The following is a 25,618-nucleotide window of genomic DNA, read 5'->3' on the forward strand; positions in this document are numbered from 1 at the left end:
TGCATTGAAGGGAAAGGAGGAGGAGGTTGATGAGCTCACTCATGAGCTTGAGGTGACTATGGACTCGTTGGAGAGCACTCAGTTAGCCCTTCGTGAGTCACAGTCACAGGTTGAGGAACTTACCGTGGCATTGAGTTTAGCATAGTCTTCACCATCTGTGGATACAGTTGAGTTTCCTATAGCATCACTTGGTGATGAGTTTACACCCACAGGTTTTAGTGATGGGTATGTTGACGATGTGGTTACATCCGTCACTGATGCAAGTATAGGTGACTTAGCTGGGATGAGTATTTGGGTTGAGAGTAGCAGAGAACCACTTGTTGCATCAGGTTCTCCCGAGGTTAGTGCTATGACAAATGATACAGGTCAGATTGTTGATAGCTCTTGTGTGGTAGTGGTGGACTCTCCAGAGAGTTGTGTGTTAGTACGCGACGTTACTCCATCCACTTCACATGGAACTCGCATAGTGTCATCTGGTTGGGAGTATGGCTCTCATGTAGATTTGTTTCCCTCTCCTGGAAGCAAATCTGTTACTTCATCCCATGCAGCTGATTTTGGACGCCAGCTTGTTGTTTCTCAGAGTCAAAGTGATCAGCTGCAGGTCTTAGAGGATAAGGTTGACTCAGCCTTATATTGTTTTTACTGCACAGATTCATTTATTGAGTACCTTCTTGAGAGTCCTGAGTTTCGAGAGGGTCCATTTGGAGCCACCAAGGATACTCGCCACCAAGGATACTCTCATCCGAGGTTCTCTCGCCATCAGGCGTGGTGTGGGAGTAATTATTGATACTCTGACTACAATGCTTCCTAATAGAGATTTTGTGATTGGGTTTGCAGAGAGGGATACCAGAGCCCCTACCCAATCAAGTGTTCGGGGTCAGAGATTGGAGCCATCTCATGATTCCAGTATTGTTAGAGATGAGCCTTTGACCGAGGTTGGAGCGTTTTATCGCAACTACACAGTGAGGAGAGCTCATCACTTTTCTTTTGATCCACACGTGGAGGACTTGATGATGCATCGATGTGGATTGGCTTCAGGATTATACCATCCATTGTGGGATGGAGAGTTACCATTTTCAGTAGATGGAACTAGCAGTTGCAAGTACCAGACTCAGTTGATTGTTGGTGGCTACTTGCTCGAGTAGTGTTCAGTTTCCCATCATGCTGATGTGTATCCGGTGGAGATTGTTACTCCTATGACACAGAGGCTATCTTTGGATACATGGCTTCAGAGAGACTATGGTGACAATGGGCGTGATGGTTTAGTCGGATATCACATCCATGAGGGTTTAGCAGAGGTTGTGGAGAGATGTTGCATAGCCGATGTTTCCAGGTACTCCTATCTTCACAGTACAGATGGATGTGTGTATAGATTGCACTGGGATCCAGGTGATGATAGAGTTAGTGTTGCAGTTTGGATAGGTCTCATGGGTTGGCTTCACCACATCTCGCATGGTGAAGTGGCGATCAGTGTTGAGCAGCGAAAATCTGAGGGAGGTTTACATGGCAGATTTCTACCCTGGATTTGGAATCCAGGTATACTATGTGGGACACTAGCGAGTATGTTGAGGGATCCTTTGTGTGCATCCGAGTTCCGGTTAATGTTCCCTGTTTTGGGAAGCAAACATTGTCAGTTTTCAGAGTTGCTTCCACTTGATGTTCATGTTCTTGTGACACCTGCTGTTAAGGTTGATTTAGTTTGGCAGGTCTTGTTAGTTGTGCCCTTGGAGTGGGCATTACAGGAGTTGCTTGGTAATACCAGGGACATTACACAGGTCTTCATTTGGGATCCAGGTGGAGGAGTTTCTTTGCAGTCGATATTGCTTGGGGGACAAGCAATTTCAGGAGGGGCGGACTGTAATGTCCCCATTTTAGCAGACTTGGATTTTGTGAGATTAACCTATTATCCCGACCCTCGTAGGCTAATGTGTTGGATAGAGGGTCTTTTGAGGATTGGTATCATCTCCAGTGTTCAGAGTGCTTCAGTTTGGTCTTCGTTTGGCATCATTCGGACATCATTTGCTCTACTTCCTATTTTTAGTAAGTCTTGGGATGTTAGAGATGGACCCCTGCTATTTTTAGTAAAGGGGGTATGGTCATATGCAGCTTCATCATGTCAGCTCCCAGTTCAGACGACGTTCAAAAATGTTGAATATTAATGGAGATATTAATGTTTATTTAGTTTAAATAAACATTAATGTTTTGAGCTTATATTATTAAGTTATAATATAATTTTATATTATAACTTAAGTAAGGGTCCAAGTATCATTAAAGGGGACCATTTAATTAATTAATTGTGGCTCTTTTACCAAGGTGAAATATTAAATGACAAAGTGAAAATATTATATCATTAAATGTCATTTAATATCATTAATTGATTTAATGCCTTATTGGAGAAAATCAAACCTTCACGGGAAATATATATAAGGCTTTTGAAAAGAAGAGAAGGGGGATTGATTATGTGATTGGAGTTTTTGATTGAAGTTTCTCTGGAGCATTGAAGTGTAGAATACCAAGGGTTTCTGCAGGATTCAAGGCTTGTCGGCATTGGAGAGCGTGGCTTCTTCATTGTAACAGCATATAGAGGGTGTGCAATATCATCTGATTATGCTTGTGAGAGTTGGCTTCATTCAGAAGTCAATATTGAGCTGATTGGAGGGTTTATTTCAGAGTTTGTTTGCAGATTGAAAGAGACTACAGTGCGCTACAGTGTCGTGAACAGTGTGCATGAACAGTGCCGTGAACAGTGCACATGAACAGTGCCGTGAACAGTGCGCTACAGTAGTTTGAGTTCTATAGAAGGGGATTTAGAAAGGTTGAACAACTATATATATTTGACAAGGGATTTGCATATGAGGAGAATCAAACCAATATATCAAAGCAGCCATTGAAATTCCAGGTTTTCTATCTATGGTCATTGTATTAGAAAATCATTACTTCATTGCATCATTTTCTATTATGATTATATCATGAAATACTTGGAGGTTGCATTTGTTTAATGGAGATATAATTTGCATATTCCACATTCATGGTAACATTCAACATTGATCAGCCACTTAGGTTTCATGCCAATTGTTTGCTTAAATGCCTAATGGCTGTAGGTATACATTGGGATGCATGACAAGTGTTTGTCTTAATGTCAACTAGCTGTACTAGTTAATTTCAGTCATTACATATGTGTGGAAAGGTCTAAAACAGCTAGTATATCATTTCTATAACAACTTTGCATTGTTAGAAGCTTTCCATAACTTCATTTGCAGCCTACAAACCCAAAGAAGACAAATAAAGAATTCACTACAGCGGCTTCAAACATTGTATGCCAAGTGTTTGACAATATTCCTTGGGGTTCAGATAAGCGAAACAGGGTCAGATTAGCCAAGGGATACTACAGGTAGTTAGTAGAATGGCCATTAAGGGGGGGTATTGAAATAATATTGTAATTTTGATATAATGGTCATCTTAGTCATTTATTTAGTATTTAGAAACTTCCTTTTATGTCTTTTGTCTTTAGTTACTTTTAGGAAGTTTCCTTCTGTTTTTTGTGTTTCTATTCTCGATCGTTTTTGTAATGGAAAGATCCTCTTGTAATCTCTATTTAAGGAGTTTTCATCTCCTTTGCAAATAACAAATTATCATTTCAAAGACGAGGAACGGAAACATGTTTTATCATTTTTGAAAACAACTGCAAAAATAGTTCCAGAATTTGCTTTGATTGTTCATAGCATGGTCAGCATTGAGACATTGGACAGTGCAAAATATCATCCTACAATGTCTAAAAGTGGAGTCTTGGTCAATGATACAATTGCCACTTGTTGGTGTATGTTTTATCATTCACCAAACATTAGAATAAAATACCAAAGACACTCTATCCTCTCTTGAACAAAATCACCGCATATGCTAAGATTGCGAGAAGATCATATGGCTATTCCAAGGTTTCTTTTGTCTGGTCTTGACATGTGGATAAGCTCAACAGGCGTTGTGATATGCTGGTAATACACAAAGGGACTTACGCTTGGCTTGTTCAATTCACAATGAAGGTCTAGACAATGAAGCTCTATTGTTTGGGTCTCGGATAATGGACTTCAAGGAAATTGAAAAGGAATAAGGGTTTAGGCGTTCTAATCTATTCCTAAGAATTCAAGGGACGGTATTGACTAGGTGAAACCAATAATCACACTTTGCTTCACCACGCTAGGACAACTACACAAAGTGGGTGCAATATTCAAGGGATGTGCTCATGATTTTCACGTCATGAATAACTACCATCAAATCGAACAATATTTATCCAGACAGAAGTTAAGCATCCACAAAGTAAGCGCAGACTAACTTTACACAATGAACAAAAATCATCTGTTTATCAAATGTATGAGCGGAAGATTCACCATAAATCAATTCTTATCAGATCTTGCATTTGTCTAACATACATGAAATAAAATCTAAACTATGATGAGGGATAAGAACCATGTAAACTCCAAAATAATAGAAGTAATCACCATCAATTTGAACAATGCATTACTTATTACTTTGGCAGTCATAAACAACAATTTGCTTATCTCAACATGTTTTGCAACATGCTCCCATGATTTACAAATGAGGGGTGAGCTCAATTTATATGCTCTTCAATTACAATTCAATGGCTAGGATTGATTTCAAATCAACGGCCGAGATTACAAAATAAAACTCTAATTAGGGCTTGTTACAACTAACTACCCCTCAACCAATGAGAAAATCACATTTGGGGACACTTGTCCTTCTTGCTAAATATAAACCAATAATAAAATAGAAGGTTGTTGCATTGTGTAGTATGCCCTCGAGAAGCCTCTGTGGATAAGTCAGGTTCATTGAACTTGGACATGTTGACTTGGAACAATTTAATTGGTTGGAAGATGACAAGGCGCCACCTTAGTGTGTTGGATGTCCTCCTTGATTCCTCTGTTCTTCTTCCACGTACTTGCCTTGGAATATCTTTCCTTGCCAATGACTCTATCCTTTGCACTTGCTGCTTTCTAGCTTTGATCTTGGATTCCTTTCGAGATTTTGATCTCTTCTCCTCACTTGCATTTGAATCTTTGAGGTCTGGAAGTCTCCCCTTGGATCAGATGTCTGGACTTGAAGTTATTAAAATTTTCTTTCTTGATTGCCTTGAAATTCCTCTTGCTTGAACTTGACTGATGTTATTCCTCTGAATTCTCCAATTTGTGTCAAGAAATTGTCTTAAGTATGGAAATTTGTTTGGAATACTCCTCTTGTTACTATTTGATTTTGATTGGGAGTTTGTCTTTAATTCTTCAGGAGATGAAATCCCTCAAGAAGTTGCCCTGATTACTTCAATAGGTCTGGGATTGTAGATGAAATCCCCCATGAAGTTCAAAATTCTTTCCTATATTGTCACCAAGTTCGAGGACTTTTCTTTCTAGATGCCTTGAAATTCTTTCAAGTGCCTTGAATTTGGAGAAGAATTTCCTTGTGCCTTCGCCACAATGGAGGAAATTGGAATTTTCTCTGTGAAGTATTTCCTATACTTAGCCAAGTTATGGCTATTCAATTTTATTTTGTAACACCTTCATGCGGACCTTTCAATTTTAGCCAAGATTTTGGCCACCTCTATGCTCGGACAAACTTTGCCTGTGGATTTGCCTTCGATTCTGAATTTGGCTTGTGTTAACTAGGACGGAATCCATCCTTGGACAAGGATTTTATTCATTTCCTCTTTACTTTTCCCCTTTATTCTTCTTCATTCTTCATGTTTCCTGTCCAACACAGTCAAAATTTGACTCTTTTGTTGTGGAAAATTCCACACTTAGCCATTTTTTTGTTTCCTCTTGGCAAATTCCAACACTTGGGTCGGACTTTAGAAATTCCTTTCCTTTCTTGCACTTGGAGAGAGAGACCTTTCAACTTTCAAACTTGAGAAAGAAAATGGCAAGTTGAAATTGATATAAGTTTGAGAAGTTTGATCCTTTTTAGCATCTTTACATACTTTTATGGGTTCATCGAACCTGGTCTCCTTCTCATCTTCCTTAAAATGGCAACTTAATCCCTTCAAAAGACTTCAAAAGAATGTTTCTATTTTTGTCCCATGGTGCCACTTCACACCTTGTCTTTATCTTGTCCATGTTTTTAGGAAATTTTCTTTGTGTTGGGCAAATTTGAAAAATAATTCTAATTGTTGGATAAATTTTTCTGACTTCCAAACCTGGTCAAATCTTTTGATGGTAGAGTTTTCCATGTGCTAGGATATTCTTTTCATGACCTTGGCGGAGCTCATGTGGGGTCATGCTATTTCCAACTTCAAGATGGCGGATTTCATGTGGCCTTAGGACATTCTTTCTCCTTCATGGGCAGAGTTTAAGTGTTTCCATGCCATTTCTAACCCTTCGGCGAACTTCATGTGCCTTCATGTAGGGCGGACTTTGCACTTGATCATGCCAATTTCTTCGAAGTGTCAAGGTAGATTTGCTACTTTGTCATGCCATCCATACTTAAACCTTGGGCAGACTTCACCATTGGCAAGCCATTTTGCTAACTTCTCTTGGCGGACTTGATGATAGGTTGGACATTTCTTGATTTTGGCCTTGACGGAGTTGAGCATTGTTTGGACATTTTGAATTTATAGCATGGCGGTCTTCACATTTTCCATGCCATCCTTACCAAATGTTGGGCGGAGTTTGAATGTTTCATGCCATCATGAGCAGACTTTACATGGCATAAGCCATTCCTTTTGGGGGGGGGGGGGGGGGGTGGACTTTGACATGGTTTGGACATGGCCAACTCCCCTTGGGCGGATTTACCAAATTTTCAAATTTTTTTTTTTTCAAGGTATCAATACTTAACCAACTTTCTGAATTTTTCTCCCCAAGGTATCAGTACTTAGCCAATTTTCTGAATTTTTCCCTTGGCAGACTTTGCACTGTCTTGGACATTTCCCTTGCTTGAGGATGGCGGACTTGAACATGGTTTGGACGTTGGAAACTCCTAACTTGAGCGGACTTCATGATGGCTTGGAGGTTGCAAACTCCTACGTTGAGCGGACTTCATGATGGTTTGGATGTTGGAAACTCCTACCTTGAGCGGACTTGCTCATAGGTCGGACATTTTCTTGGACATGGCCAACTCCATTGATGGTAAACTTTGAACTGGCTTGAGACATGGTCGTCTCTATTGTCATGGACACTTGGATGAATTTTCTCGCTCAACAATTTATGTTTGTCTGGAACATCTGGATGAACACCCCGTCTGGAGATTTTCCCTTGCTTTTTGTACTTGGAGACACCAATTTTTGATTTCGAAGATAGGAACCTTGTTGCCATGACCTGAGCGACCCAATCCTAGGTCAACTTTCAAACAAGCTGAAAAAAGCAAAAAAGGAGGCCAAAAAAGCTTCTTCTCGGATTTGTCCCAAAGTGCCAAAAATAAAAAAAAAGCAAAAAACAAAAAAACAGAATCCCTAAAAGGTAGGAAGGTGTCAGAATTGACCCTAAGCAATTGCAATCTTTGTCCTTCGGACCATCTAAGCACTTCTGCGACATCCAGACACAATTCTGAGGATGATTTCCTTAATTGAATTAGATGACCATCAAAAACTCTAAATCCTCATTGCAAAAAGATTGGTGATTAGCTATTGCGACTCCAAGGAAAAACCCTAAAAAGCAAAAACAAGGGGTCCCCATTTGCAATGGGGTGATGTGTGAAAAAGGTCACAGCACCACTCAAGATAGGGGTGAAGACATATTAAGATTTTGTTGCCCGTAATTCAAAATCTCATACATGAGTACAACTTTGTTTAAGTTTCAGCTTGTTTTACACACATTCTTTATGAAAATAAGAAATTGCAATTTCTTTTAGTAGTCTTTGTAATTAATTTTTCAAAATTTAATTTTTTGATATATTTTTAATAGCCGTCTCTCGTAAATCTGCCACAAGTCCCTAAATTTTGGGGAAAAAATTGCTGTTCTTGAGCACATTTCCTTGTGCTCACCCATCTTGGAGGTTCTGTGGAATACGTTTTTCTTCGGTGGGGTAGCCTTGGTGGTCCTCATTTAGGATGTTATTTGTTTTAGAATCTTTTTATTTTTCAAAGCTATTTGTGCATTTGATGTGTGGGATGTAGTGAAGTCCCTAGGTTGGCCAATGGATGTTGGGATGTCTAGAGGATGCCAAGGAGTCACCAAAAAGACCCAAAAAAGAGGGTGTTCCCAAAACTTAGCAAAAAGGGACAGGTATGGGATCCCTTCCAACTTGCCAAGTCCTTGAGATGTCACCCAGGGCTATAGGGATGCTTTTTCATAATACACTAACAATACTTAAGTTGAGGATGATTAAATGGCATATATATGTGATGCTTAATTTAAGGTATCACATGCATGGGTTCCCACTTGTAGATGGACTAAATGGCAATTCTGTGCTTTTATGCTTAAACACTTCCTATAACAATTTCAGGTGGAATAGCAGTGACGTGTCTGAATGATGCTCTTTAAGTGTGAAGCTGTGTAATTGTAACATGACACTAAATGCTATATGGTGTTGGAGTATCATAAAATAGTAGAGCCTTTAACACAAGAAAACTTCTTATACAAGCTACAAAAATTCAGAATTTTCTGAATGTGCTCTTTAAATGATTTCTCACAACCCTTTTTAAACCATATCTTTTTATGTTTATTGTGGTTCCTGTAACCCTTAATAAGAAGGCTCTTTAATAAAAACACATATTATGGCCTACTAGCTCCCCATTCTTTGTATTTGGTCCCAAAGCCTCAAGTATAAGCAACCGATAACAATTACTAAATTGGTTGATTTAAGTGTGGAGGAATAGAATGTTTTATGTGAAACTTGAGGATAATAACTTAAATAGAACTTTGTAAAATTCACTGATATTGCAAAAGAATGAGAATTGGCAACTAGGATACTCAACATATGGTAGTGCCCATAGCAAATGAAATATTTGAAGTACAAATGCGCTTGTGTTTTCTCTAATATTGAATCACTTGCTCTTGAATGCTTCTCATTTGGATCTCAAACTTCTAACTCTTTTGTTAATTCTGCAGGACTGTGCCTTTTGCATGGAATCTTGTAACTGCAGGTTATTTGGAGCAATCAATATTTGGGGTAATTTACTACTAGAGCACCACTTGGCTGTATGCTATTGAATCTGTTCAAGCTTTTCATTAATTGTGTTCTTTAAATTGGTTAGCACAGCAATATGAATACGTTGTAATCAAGATGCCATTTTTTTCCTCTAGAAAAATTGAAACTAAATGAATGTTTCTTTCTTGTCAACGGGAACATTTTTGTATAAATCAAGGTATAGAAATGATTTCCAATTGAATATGGTCCAGCATATATTGTAGTTGTTTGTATCATAATAAATTTAGTATACAGCATATTAAAGTTGTTCTGTACCTTAATAAGTTCTGATATGAATTATTTACAGAGAAAGATTGTATGTAAAACAGGTAAATTTTTTTGGGGGGAAAAAGTTAAAATATATTATAGAAAAAAATAGTTTCAGCAGGATATTCCATAGATAAATGAGTGAATACAATTCAGAATTTGCATCAAGAGAGCACATATATCATAGAGCATAGTGTTATCAACAAATCGGAATTTCCAGAGATATAAACAATTTTCCAGATTGAGGCATTTCTCTGAATCAAAATATATTTTACATATTTCTCTATCAAGATTTGAATATAGGTTTTTTCTAGAAAAAAAATGCAGTTTTAAGCAGCAATCAACATCCACTATTAAATATACTCAGTGGAAGGGTAAGGGCCAGTTCTAGATAGAAAGAAAAAATTATATTAATGTCCAGGGATGACCAAAAGTTGGTCAATGGGATTCAAGAGAACTGTAGTTCACAATGGAAAATTCTTGGAAGAGAAACCTAGAAAGGCCCCACAAAGGGGAAGAACAAAAACAAAGAAGTATGAAACAACAAGGGACAACCCACATGGTGTTTAAGAAACTATTACATATAGCCAAGAAGAGGGAACAAGAACTCTAAAGAGCAAACACTGAGGAAAATTGAAGATATTAAGTATCATTGTCTGGACTAGAAATGGTGAAGTCACTGATTCCATCATTGATCATTATGGAGGGTGTAATGTCCCTTTGGGGGTCTATTCCAACACTTTTGGAAACTCCATACTTCTTGGAGAGACCTGTCATCTTGGGTGAGTGCCAAGTTTCAAATAATCAGTTGTCATATGCATTTTCAGTGTTGGTGGCGAGATAAAAAGTTATAATCGGTGTATTTTAATATTTTTTTGTAACTTCGCTGATTGTGTGGAAAATAATTAAAATATTAAATTTAATTAAATATTTAATTTGTCGAAAAGGTACTAAATTAAAAGACAACTCATATATAATTATTTGAATTTTTAATTAAAAGCAAGGTTGGATAGAAAAGAACACGAAAGGAATTATTAGGAAAGGCAATTCATTCTATCATTACAATTTCTGTGGAGTTTTAGTGCAGCATTGTACTTTGAGGATGAAAACCTTGTCAGATCTTCAGGAATTTGAAGAACAATAATTTTCTAGGTTCCATGGTTGGCTTCAATCAGAGGTCAAAATTGGTCTCTACAGGTTATTTAGATGTTAAAAAAAAAATTTATTACTTTATTTCAGTTGCAGACATTGGTGTTTAGTTTATATCAGATATCAAAATTTTATTCTCTGGCTATCACATTTGATCCAACCATGCCAATTCTGAGATTGTAAAAGAATTAAAAAAATAAAATAAAATCCTGTGATTGTTAAGGTCTGAAGTTGGACGTGCGTCCTACAAGTTGAACACCATCTTTGAAGAGAGAATTTTAAATAACAAGAGCTGCTCAAAATCAGAACTGTGAAGATGAATTCTCAGCTCCTTAGTGGAATGTGGGAACCTACTCCTTGCCGCCAGCAAAAGCACAACATTTCAACAAAGTAACAGATATTATTGGTATTAATCCTAGTTGTCAGCTAGGAGAAGAAGATACCAGAAATTTGTTTGTGTTTTGTGTTTATTGCATCATCATGGAAGGACATCATAGTTAAAAAGGGAAGTATAATATTAAAATTGTGGTGAGGAGCCGTGGGACCCCACCAAAGACAGCAACCTGCATTTTAATTTACAGCCAAAGGAATTGCAACACTTATTTCAATCTTAATTCCATGGAGAAAAAGGCTGCATGTAAGTTTGTGGGGTAGGTGAGCTCACGTGGGAAGTAGGAGCAGCAAGAAACTGAATTTTGTGGAGGTTTGGGAAGTTCTAAACAAATGAAAATTTGTGCTTTCTGATCAGCTTCCACTACTACAATTAGCAGCCAGCACATCTAGGAAGTGAAAATTTATTTTTGGGAAAAGGACAAGTCATCACACAAGCTTTCATGACATGGCATAACAAACAGAAGGGGGCAGATTTCGAGCTTGCGGTTTTAAAAAAAGAAAAGAAAAGGAGGGTGACGTGGGAGTATGGGAGCTGGTTGGGAGTTCATAGTATTTTTTGTTGTTTTTCCACTACTTCAGCTAGCAGCATAAATAAAGAGGGAATGAACAGGTTTTAAGGTAGCTCCAAGGGATCTGAATGAAAAAAAATAATAATTGCGTTTTTTAGTGACACCCTACTATTCCCATCTACTCACACTTGCAGTTTGGGAACCAATCTCCAATAAGAGGACATATAAGGGGGTCAAATAGTCAAAGAGAATTTGCAGCTAGCAACAAATGATAGAAGCATTGAGATTTAAAGCTCAGCAGCCACATGCCAGGTTCTTTTATTAGTTAAATCTTATCAATATTATATTACTTAAATAATATATAGTCAATATTTTATTTCGAAAGAGGCAATAATAAATTATTTAGACAGCTTTTATTAATTAAATTTTGCAAATTTGAAAATAAAAAAGGGAAAAAATATAATTGTGGAATTGAAAAATCAGTTTCTTGGAAAACAAAAATATTTTGGGTTTTTGGGAATTTTCAAAAATAAATATTTTTGAGGGACCAATAAAGGATCCAATGATGCTCATCAGGGAGGGTCAAGGGCCGAGAGGGTCAAGGAGGGTACTCCTATGATCACAACTAACATCTAAGACCAAAGTAACCCTTACACTAGTGAGAAATCTCATAATGTGCATTTGGCCTTGTGGCTAGGGGGATGGTTGCAAAGTAGATCTATGTTGACAAGAAGCAGCTAAATCACACTATTGGTAAGAAATAGGATCACGATGCTAAGGAGGAGCATGTTGAGGTAGAAGTTGTGAGAGAAGTTGTCTCATAGGTTTATCCATGTGTATAAGAGAATAGTTGTATCCAAAGGTCGTTTAGAGCTGCTAGTCTTCTGGATGTGCTAGAAGAACAAGGTGATCAACCTAAGGGCTCTGCAATCTTGAGAGATCTCATTTAAAGATTGATGCTGCAGGGTGATGGCTTTTCGAAGATAAAAAGCCAAATGGTAGTGGTTTGCATATTTGAAAAAAAGTAGAGACATTATTGCTTGAGTCCTTGTGGAGGTAGTAATATCTCCCATAGATCTCAGAGTAAATGGGGCATCGGCAGATGAAATACTACTTAATCTTGACCTCTTGGAGGGAGCAAAGGCAACATATTTGGTCAAGGTGAGTAATATGGTGGTCCATCTCGACTTGTAGATGGTGGGAACTATAGTATCCCCCAATGGATATTACCAGATTTTTTTCCAATTGAATCACAAAATTATTAACAACAATTTGCATGCAATTGATTCAATTTCATCCAACAAATTATACAAAACAATCTTAAAATTTCAGACTGAAATAGTACATCTGGAATTAGATGTACTATTAAATATGACATGATTTGACAACTTAAATTTAAATTATTTAATAGACTTCTAATGTCCCAAAAAGGGGACATTACAGCCCTCCCTCCTTAAAGATTGCTTGTCCTCAAGCAATCATGAATCTGCATACCAATACCAGGATCCGATATCATCCTGAAGAACACTATTCTACTAATCCGCTGCGCCATACTGATTAAAACATCCGCATACCCAAGGTGAAGCAGCATATCTTGGTCCACAAGAGACAATACACCAAATATGTCAGTGCCTGGATCCCATATCAATCTATAGAACCTGCTGTAAGCGATAAAGGAGTTTGTCAACCGACCATGCTGAGGTAACCAACCATGCATGAGGGAAAACACGACAATACGAAGATGAACCCCCATATACCAATAAACCATCATGAAAGGATACCAAACCACGCTGCCATAATTCTGATCAGAAACATAAATGTTATCAAAGATGACACCAAACCAATGCCAATAAAAAAAAAACCTTCCACACTCCATCTCTATCCAAAAGAAACACCCCTCAACACTCCCATACCACTGAATCGCTGAAATATTCAATGCAGAATCAGGAAGTGCTACATGATTCCAACCAGGACAGCCACCAGACCATAAGAAATCAAAGAGTATGAAGTCGCCAAGCAACAAAAGTATCGCTGTCCTATCAAGAGGAATAGATGACAGTCTTAAGAATGAGGTGTGTATGCCTTCACTGCCCAACACTGATAACTCTTGAAAGTCTAGTTCACTACAAGTGTCATCAATAAAATCAACTTCTACACCAATGAATTGATCAATATTAAGTGGAACTTCAGAACTGGTAAAGAGCTTATCATCATCCTAATGTGAAAACATTGTGACCTCACGATGGTGTAATGAAATATAACTGCTGTTACCAAAATCAGAATTGCTACCATACTCTTGTTTCATATCGTCAACCCTTTCAAGCACCTCTTTACTGAAAATGTCATGGCCAATACTTGCACTTCGGGTACCAACACTTGTAGACCCCTCTTCATTATGTTTTCTATGTGCAAGGGCTGTTAATTCATGTGAATTGGAAGCTAAACTTCTGCTGCCCCAAATCAGAAATTTAGGCTCCTCTATACATTCTTTGGATTCATCGCAAATCACCAAATCTTGACTTGCCACATGTCCTTCCTAAGTGTTCAAAATTGGTGGTGTCTCAAATGAATCTCCCTCAAATGATGTCACAAGGCTGCAAGATGTTCCCAGGTGGAGCTCTTCAATCCTTTCATCCGTATTTTGAGTCTCCTTAGTATGTAAAATGCTGGAATCATTATGCCCCATTACCTCCTTAAGGAGTTTATCAATACCTTCTGCTATTTGTTTGATTTCCATCTCCCTTGAACCAACTTCTTCTTCCTTGGTTGTAGTTATAACAGACATCTGATTTCCTGATTTGTATAGAGAAAAATGAGCCACACTTAGCTGGTAACAGAGATCATCAACCTCTTTATCCTTGTCTTTAGCAAATTCAATAGCAAGATCCCTATCCATTCATATCCGCAAGAAGTCTGATTTCATCTTTTCAAATGCTTCTTTGATTGTCTGCAATTGAGTACTGGTAACTCCACTTGCAACTCCCCTGTGTCTCTCCTCAGTCTGAGTTTTCCAAGTAAGATCCTCAATGTATTTGTGAAATTCATCTGCCCTTTTTAAAACTTGCATAATTCTCTCCTCGTTGACCAATAATTTGTCTTTCAAATCTTGTATTGCTAAAGGCTTAAGTTCAAATTCACCTATGGTACAAGAGCTGTCATACATTAAATTTCACCAACGAAGAGTTTTGAATACTCCCCACTTGTAGCGATTGACTCTTCCTCCATAATATCAGCCTTAGCTGATTGAAAGTCATTATTATGCATAGTAACAGGTGTATTCAAAATTGTAGTTTTATCTTGCTCCTTGCGAGTCATGATCCCATCTTCATCTGTAGCTTTATCCTCATCACCACTTTGCTGTGATAAATTTCTTTCCTCATTAATTCCACAAATATGATCAGGTGTCCAAGCTTCATGACATGTGAAACAAATCTTCTCTCTTCTCATTTGGTTCTTGCTCCTTTTTGGAGATACTAAAATCTGAAAATCCAATGAACTTAGCTCCTCTTTAGTCAATAAAACCTTGAATTTTTCAATTTTCTGCTCAACCAAACTTCTTGAGAGATCGTAGGCTGCAATTGAAACATACAACTCTCTTCTCCAAATGTCTAACAAATCAGACCACAACTGCTTACAAACATCATCATTCTCGTCTAGGATCATGGACAAGATGTCGAATATATTTGTCTTCACCTTGTCTGGATGGCGTTTCCTGATTACAACAATGAAACAATGAAACAATGAAACATTTGAAGATCCAACATAAGGATAAATGATCTAGTCCTTGCCATAATTTCTAAAATTTTAGCCCTCATATAAAAAGTAAGAGCTTTGACATCTTGTAACCCATGTAGACTCTCCACAATCAACTGTAGCACCTCTTTCATTGTGTCATCATCACCATAAGGTACTAGAGCTGTTATAATCCTCATGATCTCAAATAAACAAGATGTTACCACCAATTTAATCTCATCATCTGGATGCCTTAGCCACTTGTAATGATTCAAGGATCACTATAGGAGTCATAGCTAACTGCATCACTTCACAAGGTGACTCCTCAACAAGAATCAAATAGTCTTCCACCCTTTTAATTATGTTCAAGACATCATCCCTAGATTGAAATTGATTACTAAGCTGACTACCTGCTTCATAGAGTGATCTTGCCAAATGTTTAATATCTTCAATTGCCATGGTTTGAACTGAAAATCAGAATTCTGAATCTTCTTCCAATAGGCTAACAAAACTTTGTCCTAGATAAGTACTGAAATGAACAGCACACTAATGTCCAACTCTGTTTGCTACTAAATTTTGCACCAATTTGTCTTTCTTCAATTCACAGACATTTGACAAATGGTTGGCATAAAGGTGAATATGAAAGTTTTCTGCAACTGTTTTGAATGTTGTTGTGATTTCAGCATCTGTATTTGGCTGTCCCTATATGGTTTTTAATGACTGATTTTTGTTTGCAGTTTCCTGTGGTTTAGTTGAATCCTGGTGCGTTTTGTATTGTGATAGACTTCATACAAGCATTCATATATTCAACAGTATAATGACAAGCTCACATAAATTTGAAACAGTATTGCAACCAAGAGTTCAGAGTTTAATTAATGCTTTCAATTCCCAAATTTATCACAACCAACAAATTCTGAATTTACACAGTTAATACATCTCCTTGCAAAATAACTCTTTTCAAACTACAAGAGAACAACCAAGAAACCTGTTTGTTGCAGCGTTGATCTCCAATGGTTAACAACAACTCGACAATCTTTCATAAACCCCAACCTTCCAATCCCGACACAATAACTCTGTGAACAGCCAAGTCCAGTTCTTGGTGTCCCACTCACACTAGCAGCTGTGGCTACAGAGGTCTAACACCAGCTGCAAACTGAAACAACAACTGTTCCCAGAAGAATCATGTCCCCAGCAAACCAGTAAACTGTGTTGAGCTTCCAAGTCTGAACGATACCAAACCAGTGCAGCCACTGCTCCCACCGCGACCAGCATATACAATGACTCCAGATGAAATTACGGCTCAGTCACAACAAATAAAGGTGTACGCCCTTGGCAGCTGATAATTGTTGAAACCTCCTCCAAAATCGATTCAAATCAATAATACTTCTTTAGCGCAGGAAAATAATGTTACTAGCTTGGTCACTGTTGGACGTCACCAGTATATCCAGCCACTGCCGCACCGTACATGCCAACAGGAGCTCAAGGAGCTGATGTCTAGGAATCCTGCAACAAGTTAGGCCATTACGACCAGCTTCAAACACACTGCCACTAACCCAACACATGTTACAGCAGATTAAGATAGGCAAATGCGAAGACCTGGGCCAGCGAACACATTAAATATAGACCTGCTGTTACATTTTGAAAGCACCAAACATCTTACTACGTTCCTTTATTGCAAGAGGGATTGCCAACCACAATGTAAACCTGCGCTACACAAGCTCTTGTGCTAAGAAAAAAATTCCGTTTCTCGTAAGAACTGTGATGACTCGCTAAACTTCACAAACCCCACCAGAAATTGCGATCATATATATTTTATAGCGTAGCACAAAGGGAAAAGGAGCGGCCAAAAAGAATATCTCCACAACTTAAGCGTTGGCAATACATATTTATCGCATCCGATGCATTCATTGCCTGATAAAGTTTATTTTCCCCTGCCAAAGAAAGAAACCGCTTCAATGCATGGAAATAACAAGGGTCATTTGCCAATTCTTCAAATAAGCTCCTGAACTTGTTGCAGATTCAAATTCGAACTCTTCTTAATGCCTTTTGCTAGGTCCGTCCAGCTACGCATGAAACTGCAAACAATTCTAAACGCCAAAGAATGAACTCACAGTTACTAAGGTTCTTTGCTTACAACAAATAATTCATGTACCCAAAAGAGAGACGATTCCCTCAGAATCAGCTTGTTATGCCAAATTTGAGTTGCCAAAATACATATCAGGCCCACAAATAATTTTTGGTTTTCAAAGTGTTAGCTTGGCGGGCGACTAAACATTAAGGTGAAACATAAGAAAAATATTAGAAATATTAATTTACACCGCCACTAAGAAAAATAGTGTGCCGAGAAAAAATTAGTTCACCCAGGAATCAACAATGCATCTCTTCCCACAACTACAAGCATACTTAAAGCCGCTCCAAACAATGAGTCGAATCAATTGCTCATTCTTGCGGCATCATTTGAGGCTCAACAAAATCATTCCACTTTTGTAAAAACCAGTGTTCCACCGGCGTTGGGGATGGGGGGACCAAGGGCCTAAGTTTGGGGACGGCGGCGGGCCGGGGGGGGGGGGGGTGGCGGGGTGGTGGTGCTGATATAGTTATACATATAGTACTTGAAAAACTAGTTATGAAAAGATGTATGACAGTATAATAGTAGAAGAATTACATTTCAAATGAAACTATAGGAAATTTGAAATACTAAATCTAAATACCAAGATTTCTTCAATGCTAATTATGTTGTTATATGGAGCCTAATCAGACTCGGAGGTTAAATTTTCCCTACTTCTATCGGCGCGGTTTCCCCCTATATTTTTCGACAGGGGTTTGTGGGTAGCACCCCTAAGTTGGGGTCAAGGGGCAGCGCCCCTTGCGTGCTCCCCGCGAGGCCAAAAATACTTTTATTATTTTATAAAGGCGTTGGGTTTTATTTTTCTATTGGTCCACATCCAATTAGGGTTACCCCTTAACCCCCAAAAAAGTCAATTTTAAATTTTTTTTTTGCATATACGTGGGGGCGATGAGAGACGTTTGGGCATCTCCTCGTCCCTCGAGAGACGTCTGCACGTCTCTTGTAGGATGGGGAGACGCCTAGACGTCTCCCAAGGAGACGTGGAGATGTCGGACGTCTCCAACGGTGCTTGGGTGGCAGTGGCGGGACGGTGGGGGACGTCGCGTCCCCGTCCCCCTGTCTCAGAGACATCCCCGTCTTCGAGACGTGGCCAAAAAGGGGGGGGACGCGTCCCCGTGGAACACTGGTAAAAACTGTATCTGCATTCTTATCAAACTCTAATTGACTCGATGTTGCCATAACCTCTATGTTAATATCGCTGTGACCCACAACTTGACCATCACCAAGGAACCGACACAGAGAGAGGCACTTCGCATTGATGTCACTCGTACTCACAAATGCTTACTTGCAAGGAAGGAGTATCTCTTGTAAAGAATAATTGGTGCCTCGATAAGAGAAAAGAGCCCACGGAAAAGCGAAGGGGCTCCATGTTGATGTGGCTAAAGTCGGATTCCCAACTCTCTCTGATCAACGCAAAATAGAATGTTGAGTATCCTATCCTCTCTTGCATAAGGAATCCCTAATGCCGTTTTAAGTGATCAAAGGAGACAACCTCAAGGTTCCAAATGTCAGGTCATGACTGCGGGATATCTCAACAATTTGATGTGTTTTGTTGGTAAGACAAGGGGACTTACGTTTACAACAAGCTGGTCTGCATCTAACAATGCTGCGATTCTCAGACTGGGAAATAAAATCAAAAGGGAAGGGTTTAGGAATCCTAAGTGCAATGATAGGAATGACTAGTGCTGCGGGTAGATAGATTTCCATAACCAATTCTTGTTTCGCCTGAGACACTCTCAGAACTCGACAAGAATAGTGTAATCTCCAAGGGGATGAAGGATTTTCAGATCGAAGATACTCATCTAGGCATTCAATTTTGGCGCAACCTAAAACGAATACCTACAGTTGAACTAAGCACAGTTTTGGGTTCAAACTAACCATGCATGGTGACCTACAATTAGCAGGCCCCCAATGGTATGAGCCGGAAATGCATCAAATACCCCCCACATTTTGCCATTGAAATCATTGAACTCTACTTCTAACTAGCTGCAAGGAAACCATGCAAACAGAATAAAACCAAAATAACAAACACCAAATCAATGTTCATATATTGATCTTAGCTGCTATTACAACAATTTCTTCAACAGTTCTACTCTATTTTTAATTTGCAAACTGCATCTAACTCCTAAAATCTAACTAACTGCTAAAATCTAGCTCTCTACTATCTAACTATCTAATTAGAATCTAACCCTTTACAAGAGAAAGGCCTCTGCCTTTTATAGATTTTACAATTTGAACCAAAGACTAGGATTGACTGTATCCAAGGGCCCTGATCTGCCTTCTAGAAACTTGGCAGCTTTAACCCATGCCTAGTTACTCCTTAGTTGTCCTTCCAACCACTTTTCTAGCTACCGACCACTATTTGACATCAATTTGGTCAATCTGATAGTTGAAAATAATTGACCTGCATCCCTTCATTTTAAATACATTAGATGAGGCCAATAGGTAGTCTTTTACATTAAACAATTCAGTTTTGCAACTGATTTTCTGGAATTAATTCTAGCTGTGTATTTGTAGCATTCTGAGTGTTCTTTGTTTTCAGTCTTGAGAGTGGACTTCAACTTTGTGGTCTGGTGATGGCACATTTCTCCGTGCTTCACTTTATGCTCCACGGTGCGTTCTGCATTCTCGCTTCCTGATGTTGATCGCGATTTGCAAACAATCAATTTCGACTTGAATTAATCACCTTGAAAAGTTATAAATGAATTTAATAAATAAGCGTTGAAAGACACTCAATGACTTTGGTTTATCTCGGCCTTTTAAGATGCAAGAATTTTTTAATGCCTAGTGAAATCTGGATGAGATGAGCGACCCTTCTAGGGCGATTCCTCTTCTTTTAACTTGTAAAAAACCCAAAACTATTGACCTTTCATCCTCATGTAAATATGCGAGCTTTGTTTGCCGAGTTTAGGTTTTATATTCAAACACCTGAAATCACATGGAAACTCGGCGACTTGAGTGCAAATGTGCGATTTACTTCCTTCTGTTCTTCGCCCTTCCGGCTTCAGCCATCGAACCTCTAAATGCCTTTTCAGAAATGGAACTCAGTGACTTTGAGATGGATGATTTTATGGTTACTTCATTTTGTTTCAAACACCCTCCTTTATAGTCTAAAACTCGGGAGTTTTAATGAGAATTTGTGAATTTTGTTTGATTTCGAATAGCCCTTTCTCTTTTTATGAAAGTCGGCGTTTGTGCGATTGTGTGTAGACGCTTTATGGCCTAAGCTATAAAACTCGGCATTTTGACCTTAGATGTGCGATTTTTACTTTATATTTATAGCCTTTTTCACTAAGTTCTTTAAAGAAATCATGGCTTTTGTCTAAGATGCGCGACTTTATCAAGTGCTCTTTCACTCAATGAACTTCGGGATTTTGTAATGCTTTGATCGATTTGATTCTTTCATGATTGGCTAAATCGTCGAACCCTTGCTGAATACGCCCCTTCACAAAAACCAATAAATTCGGCAAGCTTAACTGAGGATGCATGAACTAGGTTTTATTTCACTTGAGCTCTTTGGTTCTAAATGCCCTGGCAGAACTTGGTCTTTTTAGGCATTTTGAAAACTCGACTTCTTGAAGTAGAATGACAAAATCATGTCCTTTTGGAAAAACTTGACCCTCTGAAGGAAAATGTGAGATTCACCTTTGGTTCTGTTTGCTCTTAATTTATGAGGATTCGGGGCTAAATACGAAAATGTGCGATTTTTTATCTTTTTCTTAACTCACAAAAATCACACAAATGCTGAACTTTTCATTTGCGTGTTCATTTTGTCAAGTGAATTTGGGTTTTTTAAATTAGATTTCGCGACATTGATTTCTTTACAAATTTAGTAAAATCGCCGAATTTCATTTTGATTTGGTTTTCTCTTAAGGGTAAACGGGACTTTTTGATGAAATGCTCGATTTCACATTTGACTTGGCTTATGTTTCGGTATTTTCATTGTTATTTGCAAAGCAATGCACTTCATTCTGAAAACAGTCCATTTGGCCTTAGACAAGACTTCAGACTCCATTTCGTGCTCTACAAAAATTTGGAATTTGGTTCGCTATTCTCCTTTTTTTTTTTTGTTTAGCTTTGGCTGCACTAAGCCATGATATTTCTGACAGGCTCAATGTAAGGCGTTTGGAAGGCCTCCAAAAGGTTTGACTCATCCTACACAACTCTCCCTCTCTAGCAGATTACATAAAAATGGGGGTCCCTGTTTAAGACGGTGTGTGCTGTGCAGAGCACAACAAATGACGACCCGACTGGAAAATGTTCCTGAACATTTCAAGGATGACTATCCGAATCAAACCCCAAAATATTTGGTCTATACCCCACAAAACAATCCAAATGACAAAAAACAGATGCAAGTAATAATGAGGTCGCAAACTGAGTAAAGTCACCGATCTTTGGGAATCAAGTGTGTGCAGTGAAGTTCATTCCAGCTTAAAGAAAGTTGAAACATCATTGTTCAGTCAAGGCAAGCTATATAGGGTGACTCTTACTCCAAAAACAACTTGGATATTGCCTCGCTGCTAGCGAGCGTCCATAGCCCCGACGAGGTTATCCCGACGAGGTTATCGCCTGTAAACTCATAGAGATTGCTCTGTTTCTGGTAGATTTTTTTTCTTTTTGATTACCAACAGAGGTGTTTGCATTCCCAAAGCCAAGCAATTTGATATTTCATTTCTTTTCAATTTCTTTTCCATTTTTGATGGTAAGCAATGAAGCCTACGTGAGATTGAGCGTTACAGTGGTCGCCGAAGCATAGCTTCAAAATTTTCACTTGCAATGGCTTCCCTTTGACAAAATAACAAACTTAAGCGATTTTAAGTGTTAAATGTGCGGTGATCACAATGTTGGTGACAAGATGCAGTAAGCAACTAAATTTTTAGGATGACTAAACCTTAAACCACATGAACTGACTACGGGGGCAACCGTCAATTAGGTGCCCTACCAAAGTCGGCATCCAAGAAACAGACCTAAGAGCATCTTGACTTCGCACACCAATGCTATGCAAAGAAAACATACCCCTACAAAAATGACAAGGAGACAACCCCTTCCGAAAGGAAATCTACACTACAACCAAGCAAACTAAACTAAAGCGGAAAACAGGAAATCTAAGCTAAAACAGAAAGCAAACTACTCAAACAGAAAAGAAAAGCCTAAACTAAGTATGTACAAGAGAGACTAATTATACAAAATGTGGACTATATGCATTAGTCCCCAACCCATGATGATTTCTCAATATGTGCAGTAGTAACAGGGCATCGGGAATAGTCCTAAGTTTGGCTGGTTTATCTTTGTATTCTGAAAAACGAATTTTCAGTTGGCCACTCTTGGGTTTAACTAGGAGATTGGACAATATTAACAATTGGGGAAGTTCATTAGGTCCATGGTTAATCCATTTACAGGTTGCGTTCCCGAAATATTCAAAATAAACTTAGAATATTCAAAATTAACACCAGAAAGGAAAGAAACAACTTGGCATGTTTTTGAGTCATGCAGCGGAAAAGCTTCGACAACCTCACGAGGTTGTAATTGGTTTTGGTAGCATCCCGCTTGTGTCTGGTTTGTGCAAATCCGCATCGAATTCATCAACAGGTTGCACTGGTTGAAAAGCAGTCTCGAATTCGAAGTCAGGAAAGTGGAATGCATCATTCACCGGTGCATCTTCAGATTGCATGAACCATGTTGTCCTCATTTTTGTTTCCAAAAATGAAGGACCACTACATAAAAATTTTGTGAAAAAATGAAAATTTTTACTCTATGGCATGTTTCCCGAGGCAGAATTTCGACTAATCCTTGGATTGGCTTAATCCTCAGTCCATTCTCGAACTGCGTTTCGAATTTCGTCAAATTCTGGGTTCGTTTGCTATGTCTTTCCTTCAATTTCGGGTTTTAAAATCTCGACTGCAGGTGGAGAATTTTCTTCAAACTGCAAGTTTTAATTATATTCATTGTTTTGGTTGTTGTAGGGAAATTTTTAGCTTATTACATGTGCACTTTTATTAAAAGATGTTACTTGCAATTTGTTTTAAATTTCCCTTCCTTATTTTGTTATTTTTAATTGTTTTTTGGTCATGTTTGGTTAAAATAGGGATTTTTTCGCCTAATTACAAGTAAACTTGCAGTTTGGTCTAAAAACCCCTACTTTAATGGTTTTTACATTTAATAGGGATTTTAAATCCCCATTACATATGTGCAAGTATTTCTAACTTGTTGTAGGGATTTTATTTCCCTTTTACAAGTAATTAAAACTTGTATTCCTCTCCAGAAAACCCGATTTTGCTTTGCAAGTGCATTTTTGACAATTTTAAACTTGCTATCTGTCAAAAAAATCCCGATTTTTGCTTGGTAAGTGAAAAAGTAAATTTTAAACTTGCTATTTGTCTTAAAAATCCCGATTTTGGCTTGTAAGTGGAAAAAGTGAAATTAAAACTTGTCCCAAAAACCCTATTTGCATTTGCTTATGCAAAATCGAACTTGTCTTTTTTTCCAAGAAACCAGAAATGCAAGGAAAAACGGTTTTTGACCATTTCAAGGCAATTTTTGTGGAGAAATTGTTGGAGGAAGGCGTTTTGGCTTGCATCCTATTCTCATGCATTCTTGGACACCTTTCATGCCAAATGGAGGTTACATTGACTGGTTTTTCGCCCTAGATCAGCAATCACGTTTTTATTTAATACCACATTTTGGTTGATTAAATCCCAAACAAGCTGCAATCTCCTAAAACGTTTTGCCCTCTCTTACCTATGCGTGGAGTTTGAGAAGAGTTTTAAGCTATTTAATGATGCCATTGAAGATGCAAATGGTGGCCACGTTTTTCTCCACGTGATTCCTTTGGCCACGTTTTGCAAACACCTGTCACTATTTCTTCTACTCCTCCTTAGGCGTTTCGTTCCAATCCTCTTGGGTGTGCTCTCTCATTGGCATTTCGGTTCTCCAAGTTTGGAATTGCTGCTTCATTTATCAATTTGGGGCATTTTTGCAAAAACGTGTTAAGGGTTTGGCATTGCGGATTGCTTCTATTTATTGGTTTTCCTTCTTCTTTCCTAGAATTGGTTGCATTTCTTGAAGAGGCATTTTCAGTTTAAAGAAAGGTATGTTCTCTTTCCTTTCTTTCCTTCAATTTGTTATTTTCTTGCTCTCTTGGTTGTCTTTCTTAGTTGCATTTTTGGAATGTGTTGTTATTCCCCAAAAAATCGGTTTTTGTGAGAGAATTCTTCCCTTGGTATGCAATTTTTGAATTGCATTGTTCTTCCCTAAAGTTCGCTGGAAATTCTTGTTCTTTCCCAACGGTTAAGGAATTTAACCATTTTTGGTTGAAATTCCAAGTTGGAAAGTGTGAAATACCCCTCCCTTGCAAATTCGGGTTTTGAAAACCGGATTACATGTTGAAGAGTTCTTCCCATTTTCGTGAAAATGACTTTCCCGGATTATCCCATTTCTATCCATTCATGTTCCCCATATCCGTACTTTCCATTTCCGTCATTTTCTGCAAGTCAAAATCTCATTTTTTGTCCATTTCTCCATTTTTGAATTTACAAGTGTACTTGTATTCGGGTTCTAAAACCCCGATTGCATGTATGTCCTTTCCAACTTGTATACTTGTGAAAATTCTCCCAAGATCCGAAATTGTTTAAAGTCAAGATTTTCTCATTTCTACATATTTCCCCTCTTCCTCTCACAAAATCGTAAAGTTCAAGAATCAAAGTTTTACCCATTTGGAGAAGGAAGAATGGTATTTGCAGCTGACTATGATGTTGCCTTAAACTATTTTAAGTCTTCATCACAGTATCCCAGGTTCACTATCAATGTCAGATTTGCCGGCATCTCCAACTCCAAAGAAGATGGAATAGAAATATGACAAATATCAGAATGAGTTTGCACCTTCCCAGGTTTCTGCTCTTTTGGATCGCATCAGAGATGCGGAGATAGGGCACGTTGATATGGCAGAATTGGTCAACAGGGTAGAAGATCCACAGGATAATAACTTGCAGCGGCTGTTGGACAGCCATATTCACCATGCAGCATCTTTTCCGGTGGCTGCCCTAGAAGCTGAGTTCATTCTTGCATGTGCCCATCATTTTGACAGAGTCAAGAGTCATAAAAAATGATGATGGCGAAGCTATAATCCGTCTTGATGCATATATGATCGAGAAGGTTTTCAAAATACCTCCTACACCTGTTTATATGGAAATCACCAAAGAAAGTGCAACGGAGTATTTTGTAAAAAGGGAAAAAGATTGCAAGCGACACATCAATAGGTGGATCCAAGAGCCACGAGCCTCCTTCTCAAGGTGGGCGAAGTTGTACCGCTGCGATTTCA

The 25,618-nt window shown here is 38.3% G+C and overlaps 1 protein-coding gene across 1 annotated transcript in view; it reads left to right on the forward strand.

Moving 5' to 3' along the window:
* LOC131073166 (rhomboid-like protein 19) overlaps positions 1 to 25,618 on the forward strand; it is a 146,352-nt gene that overhangs the window by 55,530 nt on the left and 65,204 nt on the right. Inside the window, exon 3 of the mRNA XM_058009566.2 lies at positions 9,045 to 9,105. Within this exon, the coding sequence (XP_057865549.2) occupies positions 9,045 to 9,105 (61 nt within the window). The remainder of the gene's footprint in view (positions 1 to 9,044; positions 9,106 to 25,618) is intronic.

This window comes from Cryptomeria japonica, chromosome 1, assembly GCF_030272615.1.
Source record: "Cryptomeria japonica chromosome 1, Sugi_1.0, whole genome shotgun sequence".
In the NCBI taxonomy this organism is placed as follows: domain Eukaryota; kingdom Viridiplantae; phylum Streptophyta; class Pinopsida; order Cupressales; family Cupressaceae; genus Cryptomeria; species Cryptomeria japonica.